General features: G+C 43.5%; 1 protein-coding gene across 2 annotated transcripts in view; it reads left to right on the plus strand.

The window, feature by feature from the left end:
* The window catches only part of ME3 (malic enzyme 3), a 174,180-nt gene that overhangs the window by 80,738 nt on the left and 70,454 nt on the right, over positions 1-22,988 (plus strand). For both annotated transcript variants that reach the window (XM_019739628.2, XM_074335628.1), the window contains exon 4: positions 108-257. In XM_019739628.2, the coding sequence (XP_019595187.2) occupies positions 108-257 (150 nt within the window). The remainder of the gene's footprint in view (positions 1-107; positions 258-22,988) is intronic.

Genomic DNA, 22,988 nt, shown 5'->3' on the forward strand with positions numbered 1-22,988 from the left:
CACTGTAAATAGCTGAGTGGGAGCCCTGGGTCTTTGTGCCAATGGCCTGCCCTGCTGCCACATATGCTGCTCGTGTGAACGACTTGGTTTCTGTCTTTCTTTCCAAGGTACATTATTCTCATGACACTCCAAGATCGGAATGAGAAGCTCTTCTATCGAGTGCTGACATCAGATGTGGAGAAATTCATGCCCATCGTGTACACACCCACCGTGGGGCTGGCCTGTCAGCAGTATGGCCTGACTTTCCGCAGGCCCCGGTGAGCCATCTGGGGGCCCAGGGCTCAGGGAGGGGGTGTTTCATAGAGAGGAATCAATTCCTTCTGCTGGCCTTGCTTATTGGGACTCTAAATGCTAAGTCCTGATTGGGCCAGCAGCCCAACAATGATCCATTTGATTTGAAGCCTTTGCTCAGGAAAATGACCTCATAAGCGGACATGGGAGCTGAGAGAGTATCTAGCAAGGGGATAGCAGAGTGTCTCTACCTTCGAATAATAAATGTCCGGCATGTTGTCCAGAGTTGGCCTGAGAGGCACTTCATATTGTTTTTCTCTCATTATCTACCCAACACCTCCCCTGCCCCCACCATCACTGCTTTTCTAGTCATCTCCAAAGTACCGACAGCTCTCTTGCCAATTGAGGCCAATGAATAATGGAGTATTGGATAGCAAAGACCGAATTCTTTTGCTGACTCAGAGAACCAGAATTCCTTCCTTCGGGTTTGACTCAAATTCCACGTAAAATGTCATTTTATTAGGCAAAAAATTGGCACTACGTTTTCTTTCAGAGCCAAAGAATTTGGGGGCTGTTTTCCAAAAGAGATTGCTTGGTTTTATTCATGATGAGTTCAGAATATATATTTTTTAAAAATAAAAAGGAGAAAATAGGATGATTTTCTAAAGGTCCTCAACGCAAAGTGCCTGGTAATTAATATCAATACATATTGTAGGACTAATGATACAAGAGCGGCCTGGTTTATTATATGGAATGGAACATTACTCCGGTCTGTGTTAGGACATGTAAATATACGATGCCCTGGGCACAGATGTGTAATTTACATTTATAGAGAATACATAAATCTGTGTTTATAAATCATGTGCCAAATAAGGATTGTGTAATCATGGATCTAGAACATCTTGCTAATTTGGAGAAACAATCCTCCAATCCTGAAGCCAACATTTGCAATGAGCGCTGCAGGCTGATCTCTGGAATCCCCGATGCCAGTTCTCGTCCTTTTCTGGTCCCGCTGTTACCATTGGCAGAGGGCGTCGTATCAGGCTTTGTCTTGATGGGGGTGTCGAGCGGTCCAAGCAGACACTTCCTCAGCACTCAGAACAGTCATGTGTCTGTCCTATGGTGGGGACACTGCACCGGGGCCTGGCAGCACTTCTGGTTTCCAACGTGCCTCTTTAACGAGACTCCTGCGTTCTTATTCTCATCCCTGAAACCAATACTGGCAGAGATGTTGGGAGCTGACAGTAATTTCTAAAGGATGCAGAACCCTAATTACTTCCCAGTTCCTCCTCGGAAACGATCTTTCCAGGCCCTCCCTTCTATACAGTGCAGGTCAGCCCATGTCATTTCCTCCTCCGATGCCATCACCAACCCCCTAGGGCTTCAAGAAACAAGTCCAACACTTTGACAAAACTACGCCTGTCACAGCCCAGCCCGTACTCAGAAATCCCATGTTCTAGCTTCACTGGCCTATCCTCCATGCCCAAGGACAGCTGGCCTTCTCCTCCTCTGTGCCTTTGCACATGTGGGCCCTTGTGCCTCAAACTCCTGTATTCTCTTCTGTCCTCATTCTCTGCCTGTCAAAATTCAGGTTAGCCTTCAAGGCCTACCCCAAGAGTTAGCTTCTCTGTGGAGCCCTCCCTGGTCCCCTCAGGCTAAATGGATCACTCCCTTCTCAGCCTCCCCCACAATCCATTACACATACTTCTAGTCCTTAGTTTTATTTTTTTGTGCTTTATGTTTTTATTTATTTCTATATAAGTCTCCTCTAGTAGAACACCAATTTCTTGAGGGCGTAGGAAACGTGTCAGACCCATTTGTGTATTTGAGACCAGTGGATGCAAGTAATTGACTCTCAGATGGGAAAGAAGCATTATGTGCTGACTGGGAAGAACTAGACCTTTGCAGTCAGCCCTGAGTTTTAGTCTTCTTGACCTTGGGGAAGTTTCTTATCCTCTCTTAATTTCCACATTGATGAAATTGAGGTAATACTGTCACCTACCTCAAATAATCATTGTGAGGGTAAGATGTGATTGTGGGTAAATGTTGGTATCTGTTTCCATAATATCTATTATAGAAGGAAGGAAGGATTGATAAATGTGGAGTCATATTATACCTATGCACTTTTAAATTTTTACAAAGAAAATCAAGTCATGAGGGATGGCCGGTTAGCTCAGTTGTTTAGAGCATGGTGCTAATAACACCAAGGTTGCCGGTTCGATCCCCGCATGAGCCACTGTGAGCTGTGCTCTCCTTAAAAAAAAAGAAAGAAAGAAAACGAAGTTATTTAACATATAATGAACTAACACGTTTAACTATAGACATGATTTGGTGCTTCCAGAACCCACCATTTCCTGAAAAGATTCTTTAGCCCTTAAGGCATGGCTCACTGCCTCCACTGGCTTGCAGCTAAGATCTATGAAACTGCGAGGCCATCCCACTCCTGCCTCCCACTCCCAGGCTGTGTGGGAGCCCTCTTCCACAGACTCTGTGGACTAGATTGTGGATTCTGTTGTTGGTTCCAGATAAACTAGTATCAGGGTCTGGGCCCTGCATATGCACCGGGCTCATGAAGGTAGAATTTACCTCCGGAGCTCACTCCAGAATCCAGGGAACACACAAAACTGAATTTGAATTAATGGATATTTATGGAGCAACTAACTACTACCGTGTTTCCCTGAAAATAAGACCTAGCTGGACCATCAGCTCTAATGAGTCTTTTGGAGAAAAATTGATATAAGACCCAGTCTTACATTATTATATTATATTATATTATATTATATTATATTATATTATATTATATTATATTATATTAGATCCGATCTTATATTAAAATAAGACCGGGTCTTATATTATGTTATATAAGACCCGGTCTTATACTATAGCAAAATAAGACCAGGTCATATATTAATTTTGCTCCAAAAGACGCATTAGAGCTGATGGTCCAGCTAGGTCTTATTTTCAGGGAAACACAGTAGGGACCAAGCATCATGTAGACACTGTGAATTTATCTCAAAGAACAAAATACAGTTCTTGACCTCAAGTAATTTACCAGCAGAGTGAGGGGAGCTGAGAGCGTATCTAGCAAGGGAATAGCAGAGTGTCTCCACCTTCGAATAATAAATGTATAATAATAATATAAGTTAAATATGATAAAATTTACAAGAGATATAATAGCGACAAAGAGTTACAGGAATACAAGGGAGAGGAAAATTTATTTTCCCTGAGGGCAGAGGAATGAGGACAGAAGAAATGACATTTGAACTTGTCCTTAAAGGTTAAATAGGAATTCCACAGGGTGGAGAAGGAGGGAACAGCCATTCCAGGGAAGGGCTTGGTTTTATAGACTGTGTAGGCACGGGTGTAGTCAGCTCACTTGGGTATCTCCCCATCTCCTGTGTCTGGCAAAGAGGGCAAGGGGAGGGGAGCCAGGTTTCTACATCCATTGGCTTATAATGGAGAGCCTTTTAATGTACTGTAAGATTAGTTTGGTAACAGTGTCTCCATTTTGCAGATGAGGAAACTGAGGTGGCCAAAGGAGAGGAACTTGTCTAAGATCATAATTGGTGAGCAAGTGAAGTCAGAATTCTGACTGTGGGAATCAGGGAAAGCCACACCAAGGAGACGGTGTTTGAGCTGGGCCATGAAAGATGACTGCAAAGAATTGAGTCAATTATTTTTGTCTGCAATGATCCAGGCACACCCACCTCCCTGTTGCTAGAATGTATGGCCTCTGGGACCTCATAGGGGGTGAACAGGAGAGTAGAGTAGAAGGGCTGGGTAGGAGAATTGGCCAGTGATTCTGCCCAAAAAAGAGGAAGTGCTTGGTCTCCTTCCCACCACTCAGGGGGGTTGGATTAGTGGAGAGCTGTTTCAGACTCAGGTCCAGGCTCCTCTGGTAGTTCTCCAATGGGTCAGAGATGGAAAGGAACATGGCAACAGAATGGGGGATCCATGGGGGTAGAAATGGGATCTTGCCCACCACTTGAGCCCAGAGAACCAGGTCAGCCCTCAGAGGGTATGGAGAGGGTGCTGCAGAAGCGGGGCACATAGTGTGGAAAACACATGTACAATGGTCCCAGCAGAGAGCCACAGTTGAGCGGGAACCAGGAGAAAAGCATACTCATCAATGTTCGCTAAAGAGAATGAAATCTTACCATTTGCAACAAGATGGCTGGACCTAGAGAATATCATGCTAAGTGAAATAAGTCAGACTGAGAAAGACAAATACCATATGACCTCATTTATATGAGGAATCTAAAGAACAGAATAAACAAGCAAATAAAACAAATAGACACAGAGATAGAGAACAAACTGATGGTTGCTAGATGGGAGGGGGGTTGGGGGATGGGGGAGAAGGTGAAAGGATTAGAAAGTACAAATTGGTAGTCACAAAATAGTCACAGGGATGTGAAATACAGTATGGGGAATATAATCAATAATGTTGTATAGATTACGTAGGCTGCCAGATGGGTACTGGACTTATCAGGGGGATTACTTCATAGACTGTATAGATGCCTGACCACCGTGCTGTACACCTGAAGCTGAAGTAGAATAATATTGAATGTCAACTATAATTATATATATATATATATATATATATATATATATATATATATATATTCACAGGATGTAAATTAGAACATAGGGAATATAGTCAATGGTATTGTAACAGCTATATGCAATGTCAAAGCGGTAGTAGACTGGGGGGGTTATCACTTTGTGAGGGGTGTAAATGTCTAATCATTATGTTGTTTAGTACACCTGAAACTAATATTAAATAAACTTAATTTAATTTAAAAATGACCGTAAAAAAATAAATAAATAAATGCTTGCTAAAGGCCAAGTACTATCCTAAATCTTTAGATATGTTCACTCATTTAATTATCACAACCCCCAAAAGAGATAGGTACTATCACCATCCCATTTGTAGGTGAGAAAACTGAGGCACAGAGAAATAAGTTGCCCAAGGTCACAGAGCTCATAAGCTGTAAAGCCAGGACTCAAAGCCATGCAGTGTGAACCAGAGTGTGGACAGGTTCCTCCTGCAGTTTGGGACTGCACATTTGGTGGGCATTCAGGGCAGCACGTCCTTGCAGCTCCAAATGTTTGATTGGCCAGAGGTCTAAGGTGGGGATTGCCTGATACCATTTCTAGAGCCTCTCCCGGAAGAGAAGGCTGCAGCCAGGTCCTGGGCCCACGGCCGGGTGGGGCTGAGGCAGGCTCAGGCAAACGGAACTGTCCTCTTGGATTCGTAGCTCACACACTTGGTACAGATTTCCTGCCTGTGTTTTGCACGAACCCCTCTTCAGATGATTACCCAATTAAGTTATTTGACATGTGACATTTTCAGCTGTTGCTCCAGGTTTTCACTTGGCTGCTTTCCAGGTGTTGATTCCACACCTGCTTGCTCCTGAGGGAAATGAAAGTTTGGGCTCCACCCCAGCCCTGAGCTTCATCTGAGGCCTGGCTGGGAATGGCCTTACGGATTACCATCTGAAGGGAGGACAGCTTCAAGGCCAAAACAGAGAGAGCCAGCTCCTTCTCAGTTTCTGAAATGATAAACATTCCTGCCAGGTTCCAGGAACAATGGAGTCCTCTGTGAAAGGGCCTGCCCCCCGCCCCCCCAAAGCTAATTAGGTCCAGCTGATACTAAAATGGAACCTCTAACACGCCTGGGGCTCTGCATCGCTTCACAACCTGGAGGAAGATACCTGAGTATCTCAGGGGCACTGGAGTATCCCTGGGCAGAGGCGACACGGCAGGAGGATCTGGGCTCTGAGGAACCTCCTCTGCCCCTTCCTGCCTCTCCCCTGGCACACCCTCTGCACGGGTCTTCACGGGCCCCGGGTCCTGGCTAGTGTGGCCTGAAGGAATGCCCCGCTGAAGGTCAGTGGTGTGTGAGTTGGAAGAGGTGAAAGCCAGAGCTGAGGCAAGGTGGGAAGCCAGGACGGAACCCAGCTGAGGAGGGCCTGCGGAGAGGAAGACGTGTGGTGTAGTGTGTTGTCCAGTGTGAGCGAATACTCTCCCCGCCCCAGGCCGCCGCCCTCATGACCAGTCCTGCCTTCCCCATCCTCGTCCCCTGCGGCTCTAAGTGATGTGCACACACCTGTAGACCTAACCTTTCCCGGCCTCCGTGGAGCCCCACCTGCATGGGTGATGAGGGCTGGGTTGTGTGGATGGTGGAAGGAGCACGGATTTTAAAGCCAGCCAGGCTTGGCCTTGAATCCCAGCTGCTGATCGCTTTTCACAATCAATTTAGCACCGCCTCAGTCTCCTCATGTGTAAAATGGGACTAATGCCTATTCACGTGGCTGCCTGTGAGGGTTCAGTGAGATTCCCAATGAAAAGAGCCTGGCCCTTGTGGGTGCTCAGCAGCTGTGACCCGCCTGACCCACCACCCCCAAGATCTGCTGTCTGACTCAGTCTCCTCACCAAAGAGCCTAAACAGTATATCAATGGGGCATCTCAGTCTTCTGAAATGCTGCCAGACTCTGTTGTGTGATTCAGACTTTAAATGACCAGGCCTTGTGCTTAACTAGCAAATCCTATAGCAGGTCCATGAGAGAACTTAGAGGTTGTGAGGAGCCAGAAAGGATAGGGTGATGCCTCCAGTGCCTTCCAGGCTTGGACCTTCTGTGACTTGCAGGGAGCCCATAACCGGCAGCCCATATTTCCCAGGCCACCCCAGCCTGGCAGCATATTGAAGAGTAGGGTCATGATAATATGACAGAACTTTCATCTCCAACGCAACCCTCAGCAAGCCAAACTGTTGAACCCCACTACCAAGTTCCCTCATGTCTTAGTCACAGGATTAGTGGAGGGGGGTGTGGTGGGAAAGAGTTTCACATGTGCTTTCCTCCCCCCCCTCCCCAGTTTCCTCCTGAAGCCCCATCGCTGCACAGAATTCACCCCTCTCCCGAGCTGCACACACATCCTATGTCAGTAGCTGGTTAGATAGGAAAAAGCATCAGACAAAAGGTGACCAATCCTTTGGGTGAGCGTGTGACTCACACAGCCTAGCTCAAAAGATGAGCTGGGCCAGTTGGCGTCATTTTCAGGAATGTGAACTGCGACACGGGAAAGCTACATGGAAAAATTTTCCAGTTGGGAAGGGAAATTAAGGCAGAAAGGATGCAATAGTTTAGACTTTAGCGTCAGGTCATGGTAGACCAAAGGCAAATGCCAGCTATGAAGGAACAGAGAGGAGGAGGAGGAGGAGGTGGAGGAGGAGGAGGAGGAGGAGGAGGAAAAAAAGAAAAAGAGAAGGAGCAGATCTGAGCAGAGGCAGAGCAATGACGGTCCCTAGAGCTGCCTCAGTTCATGACAGCATTCCACTCCAATTCCTGTTCACCAATTTACAATAAGTTCTCTTTCTTATAGGTAACTTAATTTCTGCCTTAGGTAACGAGAAGAGCCAAAATGAAAAAGAGTTATGAAATCAGATGAATCCGATTAGGGCCCTGATCCCCGTGTTAATCGGGTGGGGCTAACATAAAGTAAGGCATCTCATTATTTAGCATTGAAATTACCCGAAGGGCTTGTTAAAACACAGATTCAGGAAATCTGGGATGGGGCCAGAGAATTGACATATCCATCAAGTTCCCCGTGATGCTGCTGCTGCTTGCTGGTGCACAAACCACCCTGAAAACCACTGGATTAAAGGCTGGTGAAAAGTTACTCACTGAAAAAGGAATAGCAACAAAGGAAGAAGACAAAGAAACAAACAAAAACTCATTGACACATACAATAGCTTAGTGGTTACCAGAGGGTAAGGGGGGGGGGTGATCGATGAGGGTAAATGGGGTCAAATATATGGTGATGGAAGGAGAACTGACTCAGGGTGGTGAACACACAATGTGATATATAGATGACGTAATACAGAATTGTACACCTGAAATCTATGTAACTTTACTAACCATTGGCACCCCAATAAATTTTAATTAAAGAAAAAGAAATAGAGACCGTCTGAAGCAAAGTGAAAGAGGAGGTACTGCAAGGTCCCACTGTGCTTTAGTAGAAAGAGCGGGGAGTCATGAGATAGAGGTTTTGGTCCCAGTTTTTGGACTGTGACCTACAGTCAACCCCTCCCCCTCTCTGAGCATCAATTTTCTCATCTATAAAATGAGAGGATTTTACTAGGTGATCTCGGAGGCTCCTTCCAACCCCTACTATCTGTAATTTTTGAGCAGATTACAACACTGTGCTATAAATTTGCCTCTAAGATTTTTGACCTTTAAGGGAGGAAAATGCAGATGTAGATGAAAACACATACTTTTCACTCTGCCAAGAAAAAGCTTGTAGGCTTATCTGCAGAAGTGTCACTTTTGCTGAGAGCTCTGACTCACATATGGGCACCTTCCCAGGTAGACCAGCTGGGCAGTCCACGGTCTGTCAGGGATTGTTTGGTGCCATGGCTTGAGAATTGATGCTGGACTAGAGCTAAGGAAGGTAGCACGAGGAGTCCTTCCCAAGTGGGAGGTTGTTCGATGTTTGACACGAATGTCACAATGTCACATGGAGTAAGTTAAATTGTATCTGGATCTCACATCACTGAAATACTTTGGAACAGAGAGATGGAGGAGAGAAAGATCATTTATTTTAGGGTCTGAATCACATGGATTTCGATCACTTAGGGGAGAAGTTTATTCCTTTTTAGAGGAAATTTTGAGATTTACAAAAAAAACCTGACTGAGTCTGTACTTCATTGCATGTGACCTGCCTGGGACTTCAGCATCCAGAAGGAGCACCTTGCTGTGTGGGGAGGATGGAGGACACCTGTCAGCCATCCATGAGTTTGGAGGCTGAGAGTGAAGGTGGGCATGGTGTAGCAGCCCCGTGCAGATGCAAAGATTACATTTTCCTGCTCAAGCTGGAAGCAGATGAGCTTTATTAACTAGAACAGGATGTTCTGGGTTTGACTTCCTTTAGCCAAAGGCTGATTTCCCTGGCAATTTAAGCAAACTGATTTTTGTTTCTTTTTTAATCCGACTCTGTCCTTTTCCTCCTTTGTCCCTGATAATCCTAGCCATGGTGATCAAAGGAATAGGTGTAGGAGAATTTCCTTACTGAGAAGGAAATACATACACACAGGCAGGAGATGAGCAGACCTTTCCTCAAATAACCTTGATCATTCATTAACCTGTAAAATTCACCAAAGCTTGTGTTTGCTCATGCTATGTTTAGTCCAGAAAGAGTGGCTTCTTAAGAGATGCTACAAACAGTGCAAATGTTTTGAAAGGTTCTGGACAAGAAGAAGAGTAAAAGATCATTGTTGTAGAATCCTTTGAAGAAAAGTGAAGACTGCCTTGCCAGAAAAGAACCCCACCGATTTTCTCAATCTGTTGAGACTTTGCTTCTTGGCAATTGTCATCAGCTTGGCTCAAATAAACTCTTATAAACTTTTTCTTAGGCTAAATGTTTTTCATTGACAAATATATGGGACCTCTGTGCTATTTTTGCAACTTCTTCTGAGACTATAATTATTTCAAAATAAAAAGCTAAAAACTTAAAAAAAAAAAAAAAAAAAGAACCCCACCATCAGCTGGCCAACCCCTAAATTCCATTATTACGTTCATGTCCTTATTTTAGTCCATTGCACCTATAGGAATCTCCTTAAATTTCCCATATGCGTAAACTTTGAAATTTTATGTATGAACTGATTTCTTTGAGACTAATCTTAAACCAGCATTTCCCTAGACCATTGGGATTGGGACTTAGGAAGGAAATGGGTTTTGTCTGATGGGGCAGGATGAGAAGGAATCAATCAAGAAGATTCTAAGAAGCTGGAGATGGAAACAAGTTTCAGGCAAGTGCCCCAGTGTGGTGTCAGCGTTGTCCTGAAGGTTCCTGGAGGGGAGCAAATGGAAAAGCTAAAAGGACAAAAAGTAATGTGGGTGGTGGAACATGGACTTCTCCAACTTCACACAGTTTATCATATGACATCCTCTCCTGGATCACAAGCTTCAGGGGATTGGTGGGGCGGCAGGGAATTCATGATATCCTGTTCTTGTCTACATCTCCCACAGTGCCAAGCATAGTACCGGACAGAGCACTTAAAGACTGTCTTCTGATTAGGTTGCACAAGTCTTAATTAAGCACCATCTTTGTGGTTGGCCACCATAAATATATAACAGGTACAAATGGAATCGATAGTTTACTCGTGCTCCCTGCTCTTGAGGAGTTTACAGCCCAACTGAGGAGAAGAGCAGCTCTAAAGTGATATAAGCCAGTTGATAAAGTGTGGTGTGCATTGTCTCATTTACTTTGAAAGTATTGCGGTAATTCATTGTGGCAAGAAATATCTCCACTGAGTTGTGGCCTCTTGATCTAAATCTCAAGAGGCAGATTTTGAAACACATTGGGAAGATGGCTCAGCCCAGTCCCTGGCATAGGAGGATTTCCTGGATGAGCTTCAAGCAAGAGTTGCTGCATAAGCAAGACTTGTGGCTAGAACAAGCCAAGAATCATAGACTTTCAGGACTGGGAATGAAGAAGACACTGCTGGTTGCCTCTTCCTCCTTCTTAACAAAACCCCGTCTTTGGTTCTTTTGGTTTTTTAGTTAGTTAGGAGTTTTTTTTGTTTTGTTTTGTTTTTCAGTTATCCTTCTTCCCGTAAGTGACCATGTGCTTTGAGAAAGACTTGGCCCTGTCTAGCATCAAGCAGTAGGTCCTAATTAATCCCAGCCAATCATAGTGTCCTCCTGCCAGTGACAATTCTGGCCAAAGAGATGTGAGGCTAATCTGCCAGAGGACTTCAGGGATGGTTTTTCTCATCATAAGAAAGCTCCTTCTTCCTTGGACATTTTCATGTCTGCCTGGGATGCCTGGAACTGTAACAGTCATCCTACAGTCATGAGGAAAACAGCCCTAGGAACAAAATGCTAAGGATGGTAATGTGGGGAACCTGTGTTTTTGGTGACATTGTTGAGCCATTAAATAAACAAATCCTGGAGCCGCCTTCCCCCGGACTTCTTGTTTTATCAAATAAATGTCTTTCCTGCCGGCTGAGTCAAAGTTTTCTGTTACGGCAGCTGAAAGCAATTCCCCTTCCTGATGGGATGCTTGAATCACCTCTGTCATAAACAGTAATTCACATTTATTTATTCAGGAGCTTCCAATGTACCAGGCACTCTTTAAGGCTTTACTGTTTCAGGCTCCTCAACATCTCTTTGTGGTATGTAATATTACTAGGCACATTTCCACGAAAAGGAAACTGAGTCACAGCATTAAAGTGACCTGACAAAGGTTACACGTTTAGCACATGGTAGAGGCACAATTCAAACCCAGGTTCCAGAGTGTACACCTCACAGCTGCCTGTCATGTCCTTTCTGAGCCTCTTCTCTGGTGGTTGAGCATCTCCAAGATGGAGGACTCACCACCCTGTCCTCCTAAGGCATGTATGTGCAGGGTGTGTGATGAGATCACCCCCCTGACGAGGTGGGGTTGGTGAGGCCAGGTGAGGCGTTTAGACTGCATAAGTCAGGGCCCATGGGTCATTTCTGAGAGCAAGTCTGTCACGAAAGCATTTTCCGAGGAGGATAATTCATGGAGGACTAAAGAGAAGAGATCACAGGGAGCTGTTGTATTAACTAAAGCACAAGGAAAGAAGAGCCTGAGAGGGTCCTAGATGTGGAGATGAAAAGTGCAAACACAGGACGCTGAGAAAGAGGAGTGTGCAATAGATGGACACTAGTTAGATGTGAAGGTGAAAATGAGGAAGAATTGTCAGATTTGAACTGTGTCGTGGTGTAATGACAGTCGTGGAAAGTTCAGCTTGGACTCCAAAAGTGGAACAGTGAGCTGGATTAGAACAACAATTACCACCACTTCCTGTCATTAAGTGGCCAATACCATGATAGCCATGTCTCCTTTATTATCTTTAAGTCTTACAACAGCCCTGAGAAATCGGAATGTCTTCTTGTCCCCATGTCAGAGGAGCGGTTCAGAGGTGAAGGGAGACTGACCTAGAGTCATCTGGCTAGGAAGTGGCAAGATTCGAACGCGAGTCTGCCCTATTCCAAAGCCTCTCCCTCCTTCCGCATTGGAACTCCCTCAAATCCTGCACTACTGAAACTCAGCATCATTTCTGAATCATGTGTTCACAAATATTGACCTCCAAAACCACAACAGCAGTATAAACAGTTTCCTTAGACAATGAAGTTAACAACAGCTAGAGTAGGAATCCCCTGTGTATCCATCTCAGCTGCAGTGCCCTGTGGAGAGGTAGGGTGAAGTGGAGCTATGAGTTGCGGTGCCACATCAAGGTGCCCAGATAGAGAGTCTCAGGAAGAGAGCCAGGGCTTGCACCTCAGCAGGTGCTTCCCATCTGCACAGGCAGAGTCTTTTGGGTATGTACCAAGGATGTGCCAAGTACTTCATAGCTCCTGCTCCCATGATATGCCCTTGATTTGGTATCCAGATATTTAATGTCCTCCAATTTTAAAAGAACCATGCATAGCCAAAACTTCCAGACAACTCCCCATACTGAGTTGCAAGACAGACTGAGATTTGACTCCTAAGAGGACTTTGAAAACAGAGTCACAGGCCCCTTTGATAGGACCCTGTCTGTGAAGAGATGGAATTAATTAGCTCTCAAGAGAGCCTCAAGCTTTGCATTTCTATAGTTGTGCTGCCTCTCTTTGCAGCATACAATGACAGGATCATGGAGTTATAAATCAACCAGCTCAAACTGAGGTCAAGAAGGGACCTGACACCCTCCTCACCAGAGATACAAGTCAGTGGAAGTGGCAAGACTAGAACTCAGGTCTCTTGTCTCTTTAGTCCCATGGTGCAGAGAGATAGGTATTCCCCTGCCACTTTAATTGAACTTAATTCATAATTATTATATTTATATGGCACTTTGAAGTTTTAGAGTGAATTCAAATACAATCCTGCCAACCGCTCTGTGAAACAGAGGACAGCCCCTTTCACATGAGGAAATGGAGGATTCCAGAGGTTAAGTGACTCCCTAAGACTGTACAAATAGTAAGAGAGAGAACTGGACCTAGAATTTGGTGCTTTCTATTTGTCGTCCAGAACGCTATTCACTGCTGGACTGTACGCTTTCAGTGGGCATGAACCGTCTTTGTTTAGCTTGCCATTGGATACCCATCCCCCAGCGCAGAGCCTGGCGTATGGTTCTTGTTAGATGGAAGGAAATGGATGGAAGAAGAATAGGGTCAGTGAATAGACAGAAGAAACTTGGAGTGCTATTTTCCTGATGACGTCTAATAGAATCTTTGAGGAGTGTGGTTCTATTACTACTGGCTATTTACTTAAAGACTAAGAGTTTTAACTCTATAACTTTAAGATGCCTTATGTCTTTAAAAAAATTTTTTTAATGGTAATGTAAAAAGTGGTTTGATTCCTTTAAGAATCTTCACCAGGAAGATGTGACAGGACCTGGGACATAGCAGGCACTTAATAAGTGTTTCTGGAATTATTTTAAGAGCCAGGCTGGAGAGAGAAAAGTAATTGCAAAGAGTTTCTATGTTACTGCGATAATTAAAGAACAGACTTTATCCATTATTTGCAAAGTAGCTTTATCCCCAATTCCAGACTTATCGATTGGGAAGAAATCAATAGCTAGAGTGGAATGAGATCATGACCTGCCTTTCCAGAGTCCTTGGTTCCAGGGGATTAATGACAATGTTGAATCCTCCTCACCAATGAGATTCGACAGGTTGCCTTTGCCTATCTGTGCAGGAGGGACCCTGTGTGGGCCCTTTGGTGTTTCTCATGTGCAGTCAAGTGGAGAGACATAGATGTGAAGTTGTCATGGTAACTTTTTTACCAATTGGAAGAACAGATGAAGCTAGAATGTTGAACCTCTTTGAAGCATATGGGGATGAAAGTGGGGGTCCTCAGTACTGAGGAGCAGAGAAACCTCTCTGTAGACAAAGATGGTGCAAGACATTTAAATTCAAATAATTGTAGAACAAAATCAGGTAAGGTGCTGGCTAGAATAATAGATAAGTAGGTAATTCAATTATTTTGATTATTAAACTGGGAGGGCAGTGTTTGAGAGTCAACCTCTACCTAGGCCAGTGGTTTTAAACTTTCTTAAGAGTTTACTTATTAAAAAGTACAGACTCTAGCTCTATTTCCCACAAGTCTGATTCACAGGGTCAAGAGTGAGCCCAAGATTCTCCACTTTAAAACTACCCATAACAGATTCTCCTTCAAGAAGCTGATGAACTACCCTGGTGGCACATGGCCCATATTTTCAAAAACTCTCCTGTGGGTAAGCATGAAGCATCAGAAATCAAACATCAGAAATCAAACTCAAGCGGGAGCAGACTCAACTGTTGTCACTTAATGGAAAAACAGGGGAAATTAAGGCCATTTTCTACTTGGTCCTACTTTAAATCAAAAACAAAAAAAACAGTGTTTCATTAGTCAGTGATTGATAACAGCTGAGTTTCCAAAATCATGTTGCTTGAGTTCACACATTGTACTTCCTTTTAAGCTTACATTCTACCAAATGCTCTACTAATTGACAGAAACCAGCAGTTGTTCACTTTGCTGGCTGCCCTTTCCCCACGTACCCAAATAACAGACTCCTACTTTTCCTTTAAAATCCATCCCAAATGTCTTCATCTTTTGCCATCTTCTTAGTCTCTGTCCTCCCGCTCTTGCTTGCAGAATATTTTGCTCTGTCTTCTATGTCTGTCTACAGTGGCCTCTGCTAATAGTCTCTCATAGAATTTAGCATTATAATCCAGTACTTACTTACAGATCTGCTCCATCACTCTCTGCCCATTTGGACAGAGAGCTTATCAGACAGTGTGTCTTATTCATCTTTTATATTTGTCCTTTCCCTTTCTTTAACTACTAGTATGGCATTTGCCAGATACCAGGATGAATGGATGAATGCATGCATGCACATAAGCTCCATAAGGGCAGTGATTTTTGTCTGTTCACTGAAATAATTATCCCAAGTGCTAGAACAGTGCCCATTACATAGAGCGGTCTAACAAATAATTGCTGAAATAATTCATGAATGAGCTTTAGCATACATAAGCCAATAGAAAAGAAAGACTGAACCTGTTATGTTTCTCAGCATAACAGTAAAACTGTTTCATAGTAGCACCCATATTATCACAGTCTCCTGAACAGATTAAGAGTGAGATCCTTATTTGTTAGTTCTGTCATCTAATAGTTTGGGGGTTAGCACTATAGACCCAAGGTATTCTAATAGAGAAAAAGCAGTAATATTGCAAGCATGATAGCTCATGCATACCTAATTCAGATCAAGTCAACTTTTTTTAGCCTTACTCATTACATTCGACTAATAGTAAGCCTGGGATGTGAAGTATTCTTTTGGATAGTTTACATGGAATAATAATAAAAATACCTTCAATATACTGAACACTTACTAAATGTGCCAGGCATTGTATTAACAGCTTTCCATATATTACCTCATCACATACAACTTTTTAGAAACGTTTTATTATCCCTGTTTTATAGATGAGGAAACTGAGGTTCAAATGTATCATTTGCCAAGGTCACTGAGCTACTAACCAGAAGACCTAAGAGCTGAGTCTAAGTCTGTCTGAGCCCCTGCTCTTGAGTTTCATGATAACACTGGTGTTTTGATTTCAACGGGTCCATTGTGACTTATTTCTGACCAAAGAAGCACACATCTTTTCCCAATCACTTCAGAGCAGATATTTTCTTGGCCTTGAACATTCTTGATCTTGAGTTTTCTGAAATTTCTTCCTTTAAAGAGATTTAGAGTTTGGAGGCTACACTGAGTCAAAATGACAAATTAAGTAAAGTGTGTGCCCCGCCTCCTTGCTTAACTATACCTGATGAGTGGCCCTTTCAGACTTTTGGTTCTAGACACTTGGGTGTCTCTTACATTTTCTTCCAGTGATCAGAGTCTCTAAGATTTACACATATGTTTTCCGTGTGAACTTTTGTCCTCTTTGAAAACTGCATTCTGTTCTCCTTTATTAAATTCCAGCTTTCATGACTAATATGCGATGATAAGCTCCAGAAATGTTTATATGATAAATTAAAGTGGGCAGAGTCTTCCACTTACAAATTGCTTCAAGATAGGACTCAGATGCCTGCCCGTAGAATTGTCTCATAAATGTTAGTATAAAATGGATTCAAGCTTTTACAATTTCAGCTTGGCCTTGGCTTGGGGGCCTATTGTTTCAGGGCCTCTTGATAGCGTTCTGAGCTCCTAGCCTATTTCTCAGCGCAAGGCCCTGAGATTTATGACGCAGTGGAAAAAAATAGGTCTGACAACTTCTCAAACCTGCTTCAGAAAAGTAAACAGGATGTTTTTTTCTCTCTATCTCACACATACCTGTAAACAAGCAACTTGTTGGCCGGGCCTCTGAGTCGGAGGCATAGTGATTTCAGACTGTCAGATTTCATGATTGTTTCCTTTGGGTGTTTCAGAAGTTCATGTTAGAACAGAGCCACGTTCCAAAAACGCATTGCCCAGAGATCCAGATCAACTAGAGGCCTTCTAGACAGCAGGAAGGTGTTTATTTGTTTTATAAAGTGGAGGCATGTGTGGGTCTGTGCCATGTTCACAGCCATAAAAGAAAGTGAAGCGTGTTAAGTGTGACTTCTCAGGGAAAAAGGGGCCTAAAGCCTCTATGATTATTATTTTTGGAGGAGTAAATATTTCAGTAGAAAAAGAAACTCCTTTGTACCAACCCTCTCTAAGTTTTCTTGGCACATTTTAAGATTTTCAAGTAACAGCTGAAACCACAGCTGAAACCCTGCTCTAATTGAAAGCATCTGGGAGTTGCAAAATTAGAATTTTCAGATTCTGAAGTGATTTGCTGTTTGGACAAAGGTGTCCATTTCAGCTGAAATTTCCATCTATGGGGCCTTTTTTTTTTTTTTTTTTTCTCTTGACAATAAATTGTTCAGTCAGCTAATGACGTGATGGAGATACAGGGTACCCTACATGAGCTTTTCCACGTATGCATGCTTTTTTTAAATGAAAACTACACTTTCTTCTTCAGCTTTTTGTACACCTTATCACGATCCTTCTTATCCAAAGAGAACAGATGAAGAAATTCCCCCAACCCTTGGAATTCGACTCGAAGAATTTTCTCCTGCCAAAAAGCATCTCATAATCAAAGACACTAGAGTGATACACGATATTTGCAAATTCCAATAAGAAGAAAATACTAAAGACAATTAGAAACCCATTCCAGTTTCTCTCTATGTTAATAGAAGCCTAGCTTTTAAAGGGCTTGGTGTTTTACAAATATCCCCTGAAATTTCCACAAGAGAGACAGGAAGGCACAGTGGCTTCTTACCTGGTGCCTGAGCTCATGGGTATTATCTCATCTCACTGAGCCTCAGAACTCTCAGGTGTAAATGGGAATGATACCTGCCTCCCAGACTCATGGCAATGAGTAAATGGTGCAGCATTTGTAAAATGTTCCCAAGGTGAGCTGTCGTAGTCTGTTTGTGTTGCTATAACAAAATGCCACAGACTGGATGCCTTATAAACAACATAAATTTATTTCTCACAATTATGGAGGCTGGAAGTCTGAGGTTAGGGCACAGGCATGGTCGGGTGAGAGCTCTCTTCTGGGTGGCAGATTTCTTGTTGCATCTTCACATGGCAGAAGGGGCTCAGGTTCTCTCTAAGGCCTTTTTTATAAGGGCACTAATCTCATTCATGAGGGCCCCAATCCTCATGCCCTAATCACATCCCAAAGGCCTCGCTTCCTGATACTAGCACACTGGGCATTACAATTTCAACATGTGAGTTTAGGACATATTCGTACTATAGCAAGAGCTAAATAAATATTATCTTCTTTCTTTCTTTCTGACTTTTTATATATGGTAACTGAGATAACAATGACACCACTTACCTGAGGCCAAAGATCAGGCCTTCAGGGAGCCAAGACAAGGCCTGAGGTTTGTGGCCTAATACTGGCAAGGCTCCATCCTTTGTCTGAGTTCAACACCAATTCTGCAGAGTTTGGCACAGAGTCTGTTGTAGACTGTTCCAAAAAGTCATAGAGAGGAAAAGACTGTGGGTGATAGAAGCCACTTCACAGATGCTTTGCATTGTCAGTAGGATCAAAATTAATGACAATACATAAAAAGGATTCCAAAGGATGCCACCAAAGAGATGAGCTTGACTTTCCATAGTAGGCATCCAAAAAATGTTTGAAATGTTGAACTTAATAGACTGGACTTACCGGTCAGTGAATTTTTGAGAGTGGAAAGGAAAACAAATAATAATTATATCAAGATGCGGGTGAACCAGAATATGTAGTCACCCCATCAGACATTCTGTGTCTCTTGGAGGTGAACCGACATTCATTCCTTTGGCAAATATTTCTTAGGTTTTAACTTAAGATTTATCAGGAGGCCTCTTTGTGATTGACACTGCATTATTTTATTTAATGCTCACACCAACATAGTGAGATGGATTTAATTATTAAATTAATTGATGAGGGTAATAGAGATCAAATATATGGTGATGGAAAGAGAACTGACTCTGGGTGGTGAACACACAATGGGATTTATAGATGATGTAATACAGAATTGTGCACCTGAAACCTATGTAACTTTACTAACAATTGTCACCCCAATAAACTTTAATTAAAATATATATATATATAATAAATAAAAAATTAATTGTTAATTAGAGCTCCATTTTAGTAATAAGCAACTGAGACTCAGTGAGGTTAAATAATTTGTGAACAAGGGTTAGCTCTGGGATTTGAATCCAGATCTGTCTAGCTCCAAATTCATGCTCTTGCAACTACTCCATAGCTGCCTGCAGGTCTTGCTACATTACGTCATAGAATCATAGATTTTTTTAGAGGTTATCTGATCTACCTTCCATATTTTTCAGATGGGGAAACAGGCTCAACGAGGTCTGGTAACTTTCCCAAATCACATCGCTAGATATAGTAGTGGTAACATTTCTACTGCCCTTGTCCTAACTACTCCATTCCCACATTCAGAGAAAGAGAAAGGAATAGACCATCTGTTCAGAAATCCCTCTCTGATGTGGATACGATGTTTATAAGGCTGTATTAGGGGACCCATGGAAATCAATCAATGGAAGTGGAGGATATGGTCCCTGTCCTTCTGAAGCTTCAAGTCTATTTGGGGAGAATCATCCCACAGAAGCAAGAGGGAAGGAGAGTGGAAGGGGAGAGCCAAAAGGCCTTAGAATAGGGGTTCCAGACCTGGTCTAAACATTCCCACTCTGCCATTTAGCCATTCTGGGCCTGCTTTTCTGTGGTTCGCCCCGCCCTCCAACAATGCTTCTGTGATACCCAATTGTACTCTATTTTTTCCCAGTCTGCCTCGATCTGAAAACCCCACTGGATCAGAGGTAAAGTCTACTTCATCCTTGTTTCCCGTGTGCCCAGAATGGTGCCTGGCACAAAGCAGGATACATGAAGCCCGTGCAGGGGCCAGGGCAGTTGTTCACCTCAAACAGGAGAAATCCAGGAAGCCCAGCCCACTCTGAGGTCCACTGATAGAGTCACGTGGACAGAGCTTTACGCCTCATTCCAAAGACAGGAAAACTCCACATCACTTATTATCTGGGAGAGTCAAAAGGAAAAGGGCCTCCACGGGACAGGGAGGGGGCACATACCCATGCCCTTTGTAACATCCCACCTCAGAGGGAGACAGAATGCAAACAGGATGGGCTGTGTGAGGTACAGAATATTAACTGTGGTTGTGCAGTGGGTTAAAATAATCAAAAGGTTCCTCAAGACAGAAAACAATACCAAAGAAGGAGTGAGTGACCTGCCACTAACATGTTCACCACTTTAGTCACACTCCCTTGAGGACTTTGCATAGAAACCAGGATGAGGGTGATTTTTAAGTTCCTCCCAGGCCTGGACAGTTGCTTGCTTCAGCCTCTGCCTCTGCCTCACCGGGTGCTGGGCTGCGAGGCCCTTGGACTTCTCAGACCTACTTTCTCCTGCTGTTATTGACTCCGGGTTGAGGGATCGAAGCGGGGGAGGGAGGGAGGTTGCTGCGGGGCTTTAAAAATAGCCTCTTGCGGGTTTTCAGAGGACAGGTTCCCTTTGGGTCAAAAATGTGTGGAATGGTGGTGGTTTCGTGGCAACAGTGAGCCTTTGTTTCAGAGTTGAAAGTGCGGGTCCCTCCTCCTGAGCCGGCCGCAGTGGCTTGCCTAATGTCACTGACCCCGGTTTAATTAAGTCCTCCTTTTTTGTTGGAGTTGGTGCCAAGAAGCCTAAATGAATGTTGTCTATTTGAGTGAGTTTTGTTAGTTGTGTTTTTTTTTTTTCTTCTCCAGTTCTAGTTTGGAAAACTTCTAAGGGTCACTCCTCTGCAGGCCGAGATAAGGGTTAAGAGTCTTTTTCTCAAGAAATAGCTCCTAAGTGAACATTATCTCTGTTTCTCTTTTTCTCTCATGTAACTGAATTCTAAAATTCAAGAGGATTTTTCTGGCTCCTGATGGAAACCGGAGATAATGATGTAATTTACAGGCCTTTGTTGGATGGAGGAAACTTCACCTGCACTCACCCTTATAAAATTCCAACAGGCTGAGTTTTTAGAAATGTACAGAGAAAGAATTGTGATGACCACACTGTTCATGGCCACTGCACAAAAATTAGATGGCTGGTATATTGGCTTCCCCAGGCTGCTGTAACGCAATCCCACAAGCTGGGTGGCTTGAAACAACAGAAATGTATTGATTCAGTTCTGCAGGCTAGAAGTCTGAACTCAAGGTGTGGATAGGGTCACGCTTTGCTCCAAAATCTGTACGGGAAAATCCTCCCTTGCCTCTTCTAGCTGTGTTGTTTGCTGGCAACCCTTGACATTCTTTGGCTTATAGATGCAGCGCTCCAATCTGCCTCCACCAGCACGAGGTAGTCTTCTCCCTTTGCATCTCTGTCTTCACCTCCTCCTATAAGGACACCAGTCATGTTGGATTAGGGCCCTCCCCAATGAGCTCATCTTAACTTGATTACGTCTGTAAAGACTCTACGTCCAAATGAGGTCACAGGCACCTGGCATTAGGATTTCAATATATCTTCGGGGGAGGAGGGGATACAATTCAAGCCATAACTGTTGGCTTAGAATTTTCTCTCACCCAGAAAATATTTGGATATGTTATCAATCCATAGCATAAGCAACCAATATCAGCTACCACCTAGGGAGCATTTACCTCACGCCACGTTCCTGATATATATTATTTTATTGCTTCCTCTCATAGAAGCACCTTGAGGTAGGCTTTATTGTATGTCCAATTTGTAACTGAGAAAATAAAGGCCCAGATCTGTCTTGTTTCAGCAGCTACGTTCTGGACCACTCAGCATACCTGACACATACATTACGTATGGCGTGCCTGTTACGTGCTTGGCACTATGCTAGGCCCTGGGGTCCCGGCAGTGACTAAGACACATGTTGTCCTCCCCTCATCCAACATACAATCCAGTGGGAGGAGATTTGCATTAAAGACACAATGTCCTAAATAACAGTTACTAATTCTCAGTGCCATAGCACCGGTTCCAGTCAGGATTATTTTCTTCCCCTGTCTGAGATCTGTTGTAGGAACAATGACTGATGAGATGAAGAGTGGAGGGGAGACCCTCAAAGGAGGGCCGTCCCCTCTGCTTTAACCAGAGCTCCAAAATGTTGTTGGGCATCTCAGGAAGATTTTGCTGACCAGAGTGCACTACGACTGCATTACGCTGAGGAACCACTGTGAAATCTCAAGGCTTAAAACAAAGTTTATTCAGTGCTTCTGCATCATGTTCCTTTTGAGTCAGCGGGGGGCTGTACTCTGTAAAGTCACGTCGTCTGGAACTGTGCAGGTTACTGGGGCAAAGGAAAAAGAGAAGATGGTGAATCACACACTTAAACGCTTCCACCCCAAATGTCACGTCAACTCTGTTCCAGGATGAACAGCCCATTAAAAAAAAAACACGACTTTCTGGCCAAGTGAGTTAAGTATGTGGTGAAAGAATAGAGATAGAGGAGGTGCTGGATGCAGGTTTTGTGGAACATGAATCTATTCCTCCCTTCTCTGGGCCCTTACCCCAAAGCTCCACACAGGAGGTGGGCACCCCACATCTCAGCCACCCCTGTTCTGCTGTGGTCAGTGGGCCCTAATGACCACACATTAGCTAAGAGAGACCTGTGTTCCATCTAGAAACTGAAATAGGAAAGTCCAAACTTATAAAAGCCGTAAATCAGGGGACAGTGATTTATGTTCAAAAAAAAAAAAAAAATTCTCTGCAAGTTCCCTGTAAACAGCAACCTCCCAAGTATACGTATAATATAATTTTAGGTATAGATACTTTATTTACTTGCAACTTTGCAGGAATATGCTGTACGTTATATAAAACAGGGGTCTATATTTCTTTAATCCTGGATTCCATAGGTTGACAGTTTACCATAGTCACTATATATTTTTTTCTTCCCTCTAGTTTTAAAACTGTTTCCCTGAAGTAAACAGGAACAACTCAGGGGAAGTAATCAGTCGCTAAAATTATTTTTGCTCTTTTCCTGTTCTAGTTAGTGGCTATTAACAGCGAGAGATCCCACGAGTGCCTCTGCCACCGGTGCCCAGCTCCCAGCTCCAGGAGCAGTGAAGGACGGTCTGTTCTAATTACTCGGAGGAGTTATTAGCCTTGACAAATGCTGTGGTTATTGTAGCTCACGGCAGGATGTTCAGTGCCTTGGGATCCCCGGGGGCAGCCTATAATTCACTCAAAAGCTGGAAGTGTTTCTACATCTCAGTGGAGCCAGGCCCAGGTCTTCCT

Source organism: Rhinolophus sinicus, linkage group LG06 (genome assembly GCF_036562045.2).
Source record: "Rhinolophus sinicus isolate RSC01 linkage group LG06, ASM3656204v1, whole genome shotgun sequence".
Lineage (NCBI taxonomy): Eukaryota > Metazoa > Chordata > Mammalia > Chiroptera > Rhinolophidae > Rhinolophus > Rhinolophus sinicus.